Below are 14,928 nucleotides of genomic sequence, written 5' to 3'. Positions count from 1 at the left end.
GAGACCAACAGAGAAAGTTTTCCTGGTTGGCTTAAAGACTGTCATTTTTCTCTAGTTAAGAATCTAGAGAAAAATGTCTCTAGGGACCAGTTAGTCTGAATTGTGATAAAATAATCTCCCAACACATTGAGCCCAGGGATTCCTCAAGCCTGTGTGTTCAGCCCATTTCTGTTCATACTGTTGAACACACATCTGTGCCTTCACAAGGGAAAACCTGACTGAACTTGCAGATGAGACCGTAGTCAGAGGACTCATTCTGGAGCCTTAGATAAAATTAAACTAAAAGATCATGGGTTGTGCCAGTAGTCAGTGAATATGCAGTAGTAAGTGAATATCAAATTCCTTTTTAAAACAGTTTAAGATTTTTAAGGAATATTAGGGAAGACAAAAGTTAAAACATTAAACAGATTTTATGTCACGTTATTTTACTCTTAATGTTAAAACTTGTAGACTTTTAACTTGGTTTAATATGTAGGTAAAAAATAATGCGGTTACATTACAAATATTATTGAGTTTAGTAACCCTTCTTGTTATAAATTAAAACTTATATAAAAATTCTAACAACAAAATAAATGGGATGCATTTGTAGGTCTGCTGCAGAAAAAGGCATCTTTCAAACTGAAACTACAACTTAGGAGATGAATATGCCATTTTTAGCATAATAAGTAACATTTATTACCAGGACGTTTTGGTCGCAGCTTCCATGAATGGGTTTCCAAAAAGTCGGATGGGTTTGTCAACTGGCTGGTGAACCCATGCATCATATTTCTCTCTCAGGTTGCCGACCTGCCAGGCCAGAGGTTTCCGCCAGTCCACCAGATCCTGCACAGACGCACAACCAAGTTTTTACTAAGAGCTACATATTCCCTCCAGCAGGTGGCAGCAGAGAGTTAAACATCCAGTGATTGGCTAAAACCAGGAAGCAGTCTAATGGTAAGTGTATTTGTCTGCGTGCGATGCTGCAGGTTTACTTCAACCCAATAACGATTGTAATAATTAAAGACTTTCAATGAGTCCAAAGGCCGACACTTTTATTTTATAGCTCCTTGTGCTGTCAGCCTCGTTTGGGCCATACTGCTGTGTTGTGGAGAACCACACTGATCTGATAGTCAGTGTTGTAGCTTTGACAGAAATGCTTCAGCTTGGAGAGGTGAGATGGAAATTCAGATTTTATCTGCAAATCATCAAAATTTTAATTGTGGTTTAAAAGATATTGATCAAACCTCAGATGATGGTGAATTTGTCCTAAACCCTGATACATACACAGAGAAATACAAACATAATACCACAATTATGAGAAGCCCTGATCATTTCCATATCCACCTCAACAGTGAGCTTTATGTAAATATATGCCCAAACACACACGACTTAGCTATCTGGCACATCTTTTTCTGGGACTATTCAGTGACAGCAGCAACCAGCTGACTGCTCTGATCAGTTTTTCAAACAGGAAAACAGTGCTATACGAGGAAATTAAATTAAACAAGCCGGTAGAGTGAGTTCTGTGAACCAGCTGCTTTGTGTTACTTGTCAAAGGAAAATACTTTATGTGCATCAAGTTGAACAAGAAAAAAAAAAAAGAAGTGAAAATGTTTGTCATGTGGTAAAGAAAAGCAAACAACTCTTGCAACTTCCTGAAAGTAATTGTTATCTTAAAGAAACAGTTTAAACAGAGAACAGTTCCCCTGCAGCAAGCAGCAGTCGGGGTGATAGCTTGGAGAACCAGAAAAAGTCTTAAAAAGAAGGTTTTTTTATTCCTTTCTTAAAGGAATCAAAAAATATAGGAAATGTCCAAATTATAGTTATTTCAGGCTGCTGATCTTTTTTAAAGTTTGTCCAAATGCCCCCCCAAAACTTGTGAAATGGCACTACATCATGCTCTCTAGTCGAAAGCCATCTTCAGGTGTTTAAGTTGTTTATGTTTAAGTTTAATGATTCATGGAAAGTAGGGTTTTATTGTTCATTCCTGAGGTGACGGGAGTTCACAGTTACAAAAGATTTATTCCTAGAAGTAGAAGTTTGTGTCATAGTCTGACGCTCAACATGTCCACAAGAAGCTCAAGTGGCTAAATAGTTTTATACTTAAGGATTGTTGCATGAAAAATATTTTTGTTACCATTTTCTCAATTTTTGAACACAACGAGGATGCTTAAAGAATCCTTCTGATTCTACAAGTCCAGCTAATCCTGCTCATACATAGTCATTCACTTTGTGTCTAATTGGTTTACTGGGATTAACCATCATGCATGCAATGTAAACATTGTTCAACTTGGAATCATTTTATCTGGGCAACTGGGTGGCAAGATACATAAATATTGTTCAAACTTCACATTATGTTAATGTCTATACTGTTAATGATACACTTAATTTAATGAATGCCCACTGTACAATTTAATAATTGAAAACTATTGTCTAATTTTTCAAAGGTGAGGTTTGTTTGCATAGGGAGGGCAGGTGATCTAATATGAACCGTCATGCGTTTGTCACGTGAGAAGCAACACAAGGTAACAAGGCCATGTGTAAAAACATACCTTACATTCTTGAGTCACAGTGAGGACAAATATCATGACATAGACTTCTGGCATGGAACCCAATGGGGAAATTTATGAAAAACTGCAGCGGCCGCCAAACTGTTTCACCACATGTCTGCAGTTTGATGGCTGCAGGCAGAGTTAAACAAACGCCTGGTGAATTTAACCCAGGGTTGACGAAATCAAACCACATTGCCGCTCTGTGAAGGGAGTGTCATGAAGAAAGGGTGCACGTTACTGGGAGAACTTAAAGGCTGAAGTGTCCAGCTGCTTTGACAGTTTTTGGTTTTTCTTTCCCCAAAGCAACAGCCGAGAACTCTGTTTGGGACAAATGCATCTCGTAAAACATTGAAGAGTCTAGAATGTTGCTTCTTATTTAATACAAACGCTGCCTAGAGACGAAAAAAAGCCAGCCAGACAGGTTGAATCTGTCACGGACACATGGAGGGGTGTAGTGACCTGGGTTTGCAGCAGCTAGTGAAAAAACACAGTTTAAATGAATGAACCAATCTCACCTCTCCATTGAACAATGTTAGCATTTGCATGAAAATGAATTAAGGCCCCATTTTCTGACATGTCATTGGGTGGTAGCTAGTGTGTTTCTCACATGTTTGCACATGCCTCCATTTGACAGTGTGGGAAATTCAAAGTCTACAAACACACTAGAGTTTGAGAGCGGCCCGGTTCAGTAACTCAACGGCTGTTGACCCCAAACGGGATCTTCTGTTATTTTACCTGCAGCTTAAATCCAATTCAGCCAATTTAGTGGCCAAGACTGACGGAGAAACAGCACTGTGGAAAGCTTAAGCCACTTTTGAGTTCTTCCAAGCAGCTAGAGTTTCTTTGTAACATTTTAAAGACAGCTTTATGGACTTTTTACAGAGTTTTTATTAAAAATTGTGGATTTCAGCTAGTCTTTCCAGTTTGGTATTTTATTAGATTCAACCAAAGGAAAAAATGCATTCTTGTTTTATACCTCACTTCCTTCGTTGTGTCCTTTAAATGAAAGTCAGTGTTTTATATTTTAGATCATAAAATAAATAGTAAATTCTGGAAACTGATATTTTTGAGATTCTAGACATATATCACTGGTCTATATGTTTAGTTGATGAGCTTTTTGTTTGCAAAAAGCTCATCAACAAAGAAACCCCTGATTGCTATAGTTTGCATCCACTGAAAAATTTATCTCAGACCTTTATTTATATTTCAAAGTTACAAAGTGAGAATCTTGTGAAAACTGTTAAGAAAAAGCTGCCAAATGCAACACAAATCTCAAATAAAACAAGTTCTGGATGTTTCGTATGAAAGTCTTTAGTGTTTTTATACGTTTTATCTTTTGAAACACCATTTACAGTAAGAGACTTTTTCTTTGTTTCTTTGTTTTCTTACTCAAAATCCATCCAGCCATTGGCAATCCTAACAGTTTGGGTTTTGGACATCACCCGCTTGCCGTTTCTCTCCCCTTCAACTTTAGCATCCACAGATATAAAGAAATGAGGGGTGAATTGAGACTGAACGATGTTGTATAAAATGCTGAAAACACACCTTGTCTAGATCCACGGAGCTGCAGAGCTTGTAAGGGGAATTCTCATCCTCATCTTCCACCTTACTTGTTTTTTCTGCAGACTTTTCTTCTGCCTCTTCACTGGCTTTTCTTCTCACTCTCAGAGTCTAGAAGGAAAACAGGAAACGGAAGGAAACACATTTAATAGGTGATCAGAAATACAAGAAGTCGGTTAGTGGGCAGTTTTTATACAAGAGTATAAAAAAAATTAAATAAGCCATTTTTCTGCCAACAAAATGGCTGCAGAAGTAGTAAGGAAACAGATGAACTGAAAATGACTCCTAATGATTGGGTCAGGATGAACAATGTTTGCTATGAGCCAGTCTATTTGATTATTCCACTCTGACCTTTGCTCCTCTCTCCTGAATGTAAAAGTCGTTTGTTATCGCTGCTGCTTATGACCTGCAACAATTTACAACCGGTGACCATTGAGCAGCTACGTCAGCTATTCCAGTTGCCATGATTTTCAAACAGCATGACGCTTAAACATTTTCTCATTTATGTTTAGAAACCTGAGGCATTTGCCGGCTTTTAGAGTGCGAGTTGGTGCTCTTAAAGCGGAGGCGGTAAACTCCTCCTGCAAGTTTTAAACGTGTTTGTCCCACTGCACATCAGATGTGCAATTTAAGAAATTAAGACATGCAAAGAAATAACCTTTAATAATCAGGTGAGTTGAAGGAGACGGGGAAACAATCATTTCGGTTTCCAGAGCAGAAGTGATATTCTTCTCTCCTCCAAGAATTTCTGAGCTTGACATACATAGTCTCCTCCCAGTGGGATGTGTCTTTAAAACCTAAAACGTAAGACATCCAGGAAGCTTCCTGATCAGATTCTCAAACCACTTCAGCTGATCCTTTTAATGCATAAGAGCAGCAGCCCTTATCGTTAAAGATGAGATCTGCCCACCTCTGCAGAAAGTTCTCCGTCATAACTTTTATCTCATGACCACAAGTAAGGACTGGAATGTTGATGGACCAGTAGGTTGAGAGTTTTGACATCTTCACTGCAACATACCATAGCAACTCGCCCGTCCATCTCTGGCTCTATCCTACAATCACTTGATAAGAAATCAAGACCCACAACCTGGAGGGTCAGTCCACCGTTTAAGACTTAGACCAGATACAAACATCTCATCCACGTCCCCCCAAATATTTAATGTTTCATCCTGGCACTCGTACGCATAGAAACATTTTTACCCCATAAAAATAAACTGACTTCAATTGGTTTTAATGTTGCTCATTAAACAAAAATTGCTTATTCTAAAAAAAAAAAGAAAAAAGAAAGGCACAAATTGTTTTGCAAGTTGAATATTTTATACAGTAGGTTATAAAAAAAGTGCAAACCAGATCCCAAGCTAAATATTAGGCACCTTGTATTCAAAATGCATATTTTTCTAAATATCTGCCAATGCAACCACAATATTCAGGTAAGATGTAGGAGATGCATCCTGCTTTTTCTAATCCAAACTAGCAACTCAATCTTTTGTATTCCTTAGAAAAGTTATTATTTACACATTTGCTCAAAATTTCAGCCGCTATACTTTAAATAGTATCTTCAATATTTGTGGAAAACTAAACGGCAGTAATGCACAGGTTGTGTTCAGAGATCAAGAAAGGCAAGTTTAGGGTATTTTGTTTTGGTTGGATGACATTTGTGGATTTAATATTGATATTTTATGCTGAAATGAATGAAACAAAATATTAGGACAAACACTACAGAGATGTGATGACGTTGACGCCATTTTAACTGTTCCATCAGTAACAATGTTCTTAAATCACATTTCTGATCAGACGAGCCTAATCTATTGTCAAAAAATGATAAAATCTACACTAGCGTAGCCCGACGTTTTTACTCGGTGTCTCCAATGGAAATATATATATATATATATTTATATGAATTAATGCTGAAGCGACTAGAAAAAACAGATGTAAACAACAAGTTAAATACCAGATTACAGGTGTAGTGGATACTACAGGGTTTCTCCACAGTTTGAGTCAACATTCTGTACTTTTCCTAGCTTTAGATCTGTTGTTTTTCCAGCCAAACTTCACTCTGGATGTCTAATAGACATTTATACAACATTCAGTTCCACAACTGGTAGCACCATTGCTGCCATGCAGCAAGAATATCATGGTTTGTGTGGGTTCTCCCCAAATACACAGGTCCCTCCCAGATGTGTGGTTAATCACTCACTCTAAACAGCTCCTAGGAATGAGTGTGTGTGCAACCCTGTGTGAATTAATGGGGTACAGCAAACGGATGGTGGTTAAGAAGTAACCTTAAAAAAAACACACAAAAAAACTGAATGGATGGATGCAACTTGGGTGAGTGAAGAAAGTATGGGAATATAAATATTTTTGATTTTCTCCATTTTCTTTACCCAAACCATGTTCAAAGAGGAGACTGTTGGAAACCTACTACTAGCAGTACTAAAAGACAAACTCACTGGAACATCTGTTGAGCTTTATGACATGCTGCTGCACATCCTTTAGGTCTAGTCTGGTTAAATATTCATCACCAGGCTGCTGAGAGACACATGCTCAGGGTTGGCTGTAGTTTATTACAGACTTTGCTTCTGCAATTTAATACCTAGTGTTGCAACTTTATACCTCACCAGCTTGTTGTGGCCGAAACAAATAAAAGGCAGGCGTTTGTTTACTAAAGTCTTCATTGAATTTGAATTGTTTGTTTTCAGCAGCAGTTCTGCATGAAATAGTTGAAATTCATCAAGAATATGACAAATTTATGCAAAACAAATCAATGCAGTCGGGTTACATTTGCTCCCGATTCATCCTGACCTTATGGAAACCCAAACAGCATACATCACAAAGATTAGACAAAAAAATTAATACTGAATATAGACCACCTCTGATATGCAATAACGTCCATTTCACATTCGCCTCAACCTAAAATATTAATAGGGTGACATTTCTGGTGTAACCAAACTTTCTGGTCATGAAATAGTTAAGTTCCTGTTGGGTTTTATCATACATCTTTATGAACTTAAAGGAAGGACAAAGGTCCTAAACCAGTTTGGGTAAAAATATGAGTCCAGAGTTCAGTCGGTATGAGATTTTTGTTGTAGAAGAAAATTAGAACAATGAAATTCAGAAAAAAATTTTCAGCAATAGCTACAAACATTTTTTTGTCCTTTTACTCTTCATACATCTTCCATTTAAAAAAAAAAAAAAAAAAAAGCAGAGGCACAGCTTTCTGTTGGTGAGTGCAATAAATGTCACACCCTTTGTAACGGCAGCAAATAACCTTGGTGTTGTTTAATAAGCGGCGCCTCTTCCCACTTTATACATACAAACACAAATGTGACCTGAACAGTGTGTCATCAGACTCTGAAGCTTTGAGATGATGTCAGAATTAGAGACGTAAATGTCCCAACTGGGTTTCCTTTAAAAGGCGAGGAGGGTTTATTTTTTCCAATAGTTGAAACAAGTGTGTTTATTTTAATTCTGCTTAGACATAGCTTTGAAACCCCAGCAGGGTGAGCTTAAAGCAGGTCATCCAGGTTAAAGGAATCTGACCGGAAATAATGGTTTTATAAGCCACAGATTTAAGAGGAGCATCAAATTCAATGGAAACCAATAGAGATAGAACATGAGCCAATCTGCACTATTACGCTAAAATAGAAAGATTTATTGCTGGGTGGTTCTGCTTCAGTGATAAAGCTGATCCATGACGTTTTGTTGTTACAAAATATCAGAGATATTAAAACAGCACACACTGATGATGCTCGGCTGATTTCATACTCGTTATTTATTAAGCAAAGATAAAGTCAAAATGGAAAGACACGGGCTGCTCCATCCAATGTGGAAAATGACCAGCAGGTGCTGCTTATCCCACACACTGATCATCTAATCACTGATCATCATCATCAGGAACCAGCTCTATAACACCAGATATTCTTTCAGTTTGCTGCTGTGGAACATACAGATGTGTTTCCACAATGCCAAGAGGGAAAGTCAATAGCAATGTACTTAGAGACGCTGCTGTTGCGGCTCATTTTACAAAAGAAATACTTTTTACAAGTGCAAAACTCTCCAGGCAGGACTTGGAAGTTTCTGCAAATTCACCCTGAGGTCAAACTGAGCAGTATGATGAGGGAATTATGGAGAAACTCAACACCTCAAGTTCTCAGTTAGCCAACATAAATGTTGACATTTATGACAGGACAATAGCCTATTCCATTAAACACAAAGGTTTCTTGGTGTCCCATAATTAAAACACACTCAAATATGCCTTTCTCGGTAGTGTCTCCAGGAGAAAATCTTTGCACCAAAAAGAATATAGCAGGACGCCTCATGTTTGCATAGTTGCCTCTGAGGGAATAAAAACTTGTGGAACAATGCCTGATGGGCAGATGAGATCAGAGTAGAAATCCTAGGCTTAAAGCACAGTTCAACAGCTCATACCAAATGACACACAATTGTTTTGTTGTTACAAAAGAAATACAGGAGAGATGCTCTGGGCTCGTTTTATAACCACGACTTGAACAAGTCAGGAGAAAATCACCACCAGCCCCTCACTCCAGTTGTGATGCACAGTGGTGGAGGGTTGATGATTTAGAGATAAATTCAATTAATACTTATTTTAACTGTTTAAACTACTCATGTCTCAAAGCATTTGTCACTTCTTAGAACTGCAGTCATAACTTGGAGTCAAGCTGAACACCACAACTTTTGCTACTTCAACCAATGATAATATCAGTGACTCAGGAAATATTCACTAATCCAAAATTCAAAACGTGACTGTTCTCCTCAGACTACAACAGACCAGTAATATTTCATTACACTTAAGTCTTATAACTATGTTGAACTTGTAGTTTGTGCTATATCATCATGTCTACTGTGAATAAATTGAACATTCGTCTCGTGTCACTGATCCTTTTGAGAAGGTTATGCAAAATACCAGACAATTCTACGAGAAATACTAACAAATGGAAGATTTTTAAGTATTTTTGCTATGTAAATGTACACAGAACATGCAGTGTGTGTAATATATGTACCATCATGTGGGTGTAAAATGAGCCACACGCACCGATTGGCTTTAGTTTGTTTACCTATAGGTGCTTTGTGGATAATCTGGAATTGCAGAGACAGTTTTAGCTCTTCAAATGAATTTGAGGGAACAGAAATTAATTATAGTCAGTTGCTGGATTGTGACTTCAATTAATAATGAAAAATAAATAGTTGAAGCATAATCGATTATGATCTGCCAAAAGTTAATAAAAAAACAATAAAGAAAATAGAAAACATCAAAGTTGCCTGTGAAACACTTTGTTTTGGTTGTCATTTTGTTTCTCAATAAATGATCATTTCAATGAACTAGCAAGTAAAAAGTCCCGACATTTGGTCGTGCAGAATGATTCAGCATGACTTGACTAAAGGAGAAATGGTGTTTTGAGGGCTTTCAGCAAAGGAACAAAGCAAGACAGCAAAACTATGATGAGAACAGAGTCATGTGCAGCTGAATCAGAGACCGAAAACATCAACAAAGAAAAAAATTACACTTGAGGCAACGTTTTACTGGAATTACACCAACTATGATGCAAGTAAAACCAGGGGGAACACTTCACGTAGACAAGAGAGATATCCCAAGGAAGGAATTACAACTTTAAAAAGTGTAAATCACCCAAAAGATACATGCATTAAAGAGCACAGTGAGTCCTCTCTATTTGATTATAGTACTTTTCGCCATTAGGGTTTAAGATCAGTGATTTGCAAATGTAACCCAGTCCAATATAAAAGTATTTTTTTTATCGAGTTAAGTTCGTGGAAGGAATAATAATTTAGACTGTGTTAAACATGTTTGCTTAAATATGTTACATTTTTTATAAATAAGTGTTAACAAAAAGCCGTACTGAAGTTATATGGTATAATAAGTTAAAAGAATTTGGAAAAATGTAATTAAAACCATTTTATATGAACGTAATCTTCACCATATTTTACTTTGAAGGGCTGATGTTTGTAAGAGGAAGTGGGGTAGAGCAAAGCAACTTTACTGGTCCGTGGTTGGGTGAGGGTCAGGAAGGGATAGGAGAGTAGAGTGGAGAGACAGGAAGTAACGACGCGGATGAACGTTTTTGCTACCGCTGTGGAGAAACACATGGCAAGTAAACGCAGAAGTCCTGAAAATCAAAATAAATTCATTCAGAAGCTTATTCAAGCACTCAAAAAAGCTAAAACCCCAAGTGCACAGTCTCCTACTGATGAAAGCGTTGAGCAGAGTGCTACAGTGAAAAAGAGTGCAGTGGCTAACCTACAACCTGTTGGGCTGCCAGAAGGGCTATTAGGGCCACCGTCCTTGGAACCTTTAAAAATTAATGGACAGCTATGTGATGCCCTATTAGACAGCAGTTCCTGAGTTACCATCATCTTTGAATCCTGGTGCAGGAAGTACCTGTCTGACGCATCCATTCATCCTGTCAGTAAACTAGACATATGGGGTTTGACTGATTCCAGCTACCCATATCTCGGCTGTGATAGTAGATATGGAGTTTCCTAAGAAAGTGACTGGAGCTCCAGCTACTTTGTCAATCCTAGCTCTGATTTGGTCCAGACCAAATCCGTCATCATTGGCACCAATGCAAAAGCCGATCTTCCAAAACGCTTGGCTAAACTATGTGAGGAAACATTTGAGGTGCATGTCCAGACATTAGGAATATACAGTCTTCTGCCTAGAGATGCAGAAAGAAATTTGGATTTAAAAGAAGAGAATGAAGAGAAGAGAGCATCTTCCTGATGACCTCTTGGTAGTGGAGTCTTCAACCTTAAATCCCCTTCCTGCTGGTGTGTTGCTACAAGCCATGGTTATTCCAAGTAATGCTGTGGCTGTGAACCAGCTGACTTTATTGTTCCAGAATGAATCCTTGAGACATAACAGTTCCAGCTGGCACTGTTGTAGGATATCTGTGCGTCACTGATGTTGTCACAACAGTTTCCAAACAAAACACTGTAAATTCAGGATTCGATGCAGGTCTGATAAATTTTGGAGAGTCACCCGTTCCAGAACAACGGAAGCAAAGACTTTGTCAGAAGCCATCTGAACGAGCATCTGTCTTTTCTCTGGATGAGCTGGATGTGGGACTCGCTAAAGAGCTGGAGCACACAATTAGACTGTCAGATCCCCGCCTATTTCGAGAGCGTTCCAGACGGATCGCTCCTGCAGATATTAATGATGTACACTGTCATATTGAGCTATTTTTCAGAATAAAGTACATTTCTGCAAGTTATAATGGAGGTCTGATCCCAACTCAGATCCCTTTAAAGTTTACATCAATTTTGTTTATGATGAGAAACAAAATTGTTAAGCCATAAATGCATCCATTTTTGCAGGCATCACATGCCAGCCAGCATAGACAATACCTGCAAGAGAGTCCAACTGATTTTGCATTTTATGTCACAAGATGGTTTTCTCTTTCAGTGAATGCGGAAAGGCTTGGAAGTCATAATGCATCCATATTTGCTCATTAGGCAAATTTACAAACTGTGCCACCAGGTGGGGTTTTTTTTTCCTCCTTTGCACACATACACTGGACAGGATATTAACCACCAGGAAGTGATTCAGGAAAGTCTTGGCAAGCCTTTTTATTTTTAGTTATATGACTTCACCTTTGAACAACAAAGAAGTGTGCTGTTGGGTTGCAGTAATTGGAGAGTAAAAAGAGTATAAATGACACAATTTCTTTCACTTTTATGCAATAAATATATACATTAGGTGTGAAAACGCTTTGTGCCTTCGAGGTTTTATTTGTTGACGCAAGCTCTGTACATGAGTGGCAGCACAAATAATTTCTCTCTTTGTGCATGACATTTGAAATTAGCTGTTAACCAGTAACTCAATGTGATCAGAGAAAACTGTTTAATTTCCTAGCTGAGTCTGACCTGAGCATCTGGTGAGAACAGTAATCTGCCTAACAATACTTATTCACACTGCACTGTTATTTATGTTGAACTGTTTCACTCAATGAGCAAATGGTGCCCCCAAAAAATAAGGTCAGTATTTTTCACATTTTGAGAGAGAAGTTGTCATAGTAACAAGCTTGACACCCTTAGAACAAAGTTGGATCTTCAGTCAGTAAAATTAAATAAAGTTTGTGGTTGTAAAGAATGTCTAGCTGTAATCATGCTAGACAGACTGAAATTCAATTATTTACATTCCACTCCATTTCTAGTTGTAACACAATAAAATCAAATTTAGTTCTTAATTACATGGATTGGTAAAAATGTTCGGTCTCAGGAAGCCAAGCTACTCTTATCGAGTCACTGGCACACAGGCTTTACCTCATATTTGGTTTTTCGGTGGCTTACTTTGCATTTAGTAACATCTCATAATGATTTCACTTAATTTTTCATTATTACATGTTCCCATTGTTTTATTTAGTATTTTAACCCATTCCTTTACAAATCCATAAAACGGGTTGTGACAAAACTGAGGTTTCAACAAAATATTAACACATGAACCATTTACAAACTTTGCAGGTCTGGAGAAAGCTGGTGCTATTGACAATGAAAACCAGAGTCCACAGCTCATTGGAGGGCTCCAAGTTCAGGGAATCCAGGAGAAATTTTCATAAAGGAGTCAAGCTAAGAGCTAGTAAGATCAGGCCCCATTGAAGAGAGTGTCCACCATCTTAAGTTCAACTGTTTCCTCTGAAAATCTATATTATGCAAGCTAAGACAACTTGCATTCTTCTGGGCAGAGTGTTAGAGCAATTCTAACTGAGTGTTAGCCAGTTTATCAACTCCAAAAATTGCTGACTTCCTTTGGATAGATATACTGAACCAACCCAGAGGACTGATCAGCCCACACAAAGTCCATGTGCAACACACGCGTTGTTCAGCTGATGGGGAGAAAAAAAAAGGCTTGAGAAATTTTCTGAGTCTTCAATCTGAAATTAAACTTTACTGCTGTCTATTGCAGATACTGTCTGCGCATACATACTCCTCACAACCCTGCTTTTAAGAGATCTTTAGGAAAAGCAAGTAATCAGGCAGAAATCAGCACCAACAATCAGTTTTAATTATAAACTCACAAACATTTATAACGCAAAAGGAACAGCGGTCATAAGATGACTAAGACTTCCTCTTTATAGAGACTGAAATGTTGCTGAGTACCGACTATTAAATAAAACAAGATCAGTTGTTTTAAATGTATAAAATACATTTAAATCCATGTTAGTGTTCTAAAAAGCGCTGTGGCAGTATTCCATTAAAACGCAAGAAATCCTTAAAAATGGGTCAAACTAGGACCGAGTCTCGGGTTTCAGACACAAGCAGGCAAGCAAACAAAGCAAGTCAGTATTAGTGTCATAACATGAAAGTTTTCTTTGGAAATTTAGAGCTTGAATCTCATATTTTATTACAAGATGTATTCAAACATGTTTAGTTACAGTAAATGAATGAAAAACATTCACATGTGGGACTATGAAGCTAGAAAGATTTTGAGTCTACATACTTTTTGTTTAAAAAAAAAAAAGAAAGTATTATTTGTTAGCGATAAAGAAAACAGGAGGGAGTTCGTATTGGATCCAGGAGTGCCTGAGTAAACTCCTCAGAAAAGAACCCAGACAATGAGTGGTTTGGCAACAATGTTGACATTACTCTCACTTTATATTGGTCTATTTATTGTCAGGCTGAGAAATACACCTATTAATGGGATTATAATGGAAGGGGACAACATTGAGACTTTTAAAACGCTATTAATCCAACAAAACTCTTTGGACTCTCACCCCAATTTGTTTAAGACAATAATTTACATTGGAGAGTAAAAAGAGTATAAATGATACTCTTTTGTACTCTTCTCAGACTAACGGAACCTTTTCAAGGTGAACAAAAACAATCTTAATAAAAAGCATGAATGAGCTCAATTTACAGAGAAAGCAAGCTTGAAGAGTAAAATAGAAGGCGTGCTCTGTCCCAGGAGGAAGAGGAGGCAAATGCCATGAAAGAATGAGAAAAACAAAGAGGACAGTTGGAGTGGGGCGGCGATGTGGCCTGGTACCATCACAACACAGACACTACAGTCCGCTTCCACTGGGAGAGGAGGATGAGGGGCGAGGAAGATGGATTGAATGGATGTTTTCGTTTGTGACGACAACCTGATAGGAACACCAGTTTAATTAAACAATTAAAAACAAAACAATGAAAAGTGTTTAACGCTTTTTAAATATTGTTTTTTATTTTTACACCCTGGATGACTCTTCAATCTGCTCTTGGAGTGTTTGTAGGCCAAACATCCCTGTTCCATTGTTTCCTCAAAGCATTGTGTCTTTTAAGACAAAGTGACTTTGTTTTTCATTTGTTCCTAAAATTCTTTAGGTTTATCTGAAACATTCAAGTAGAAGAAAAAACGCCCAGCAGAAATCTGACAAATACTTTTTAACAACACCAGATTTACAAGAAGAGGAAGAAGAGGAAGCAAAAGAGTGGAATTAGGCAGGTAATAAAATAACTGAATAGTGCGGTGGTGAGTTGGCTCAAAGGTTTATCATTTGTTTAATTATCACATGAACTAGATTTTTGAACTGGGTTTAAATATAGTTCAGAAACATTAAAAGAAAAAATATTCTTGGAATGATCCACTTCACCTTTATGAGGCTTTAAAGTTTTATGCAACATTTGTTAGCACACAAGCAAAATTTTAAAAAAGGCGCTATAAAACAAATAACACACTAGATCAAGCTATGAGAAATGAACAGAATGTTTTCAAAAAGTTTATGGATTATCTTTTGCATCTCTACCAATCTCCTAAAGAATTAAGCAGATCTATGTCGGTGTTTATTCATCAATAAAAAAATATTGCACACCGATTATAAAAACG

General features: G+C 37.5%; 1 protein-coding gene across 2 annotated transcripts in view; it reads right to left on the bottom strand.

Annotated features, from left to right (window-relative positions):
• The window catches only part of fa2h (fatty acid 2-hydroxylase), a 35,990-nt gene that overhangs the window by 4,485 nt on the left and 16,577 nt on the right, over positions 1–14,928 (bottom strand). For both annotated transcript variants that reach the window (XM_032548284.1, XM_032548293.1), the window contains exons 2-3: positions 4,077–4,202; positions 680–822 (exon numbers count right to left, since the gene is read on the bottom strand). In XM_032548284.1, coding sequence (XP_032404175.1) covers positions 680–822; positions 4,077–4,202 — 269 coding nt within the window. The remainder of the gene's footprint in view (positions 1–679; positions 823–4,076; positions 4,203–14,928) is intronic.

Source organism: Xiphophorus hellerii, chromosome 2, assembly GCF_003331165.1.
Source record: "Xiphophorus hellerii strain 12219 chromosome 2, Xiphophorus_hellerii-4.1, whole genome shotgun sequence".
Taxonomy (NCBI): Eukaryota; Metazoa; Chordata; class Actinopteri; order Cyprinodontiformes; family Poeciliidae; genus Xiphophorus; species Xiphophorus hellerii.
The sequence above is the reverse complement of the archived record's forward strand: the minus strand, read 5'-3'. Positions and strand labels throughout refer to the sequence as shown.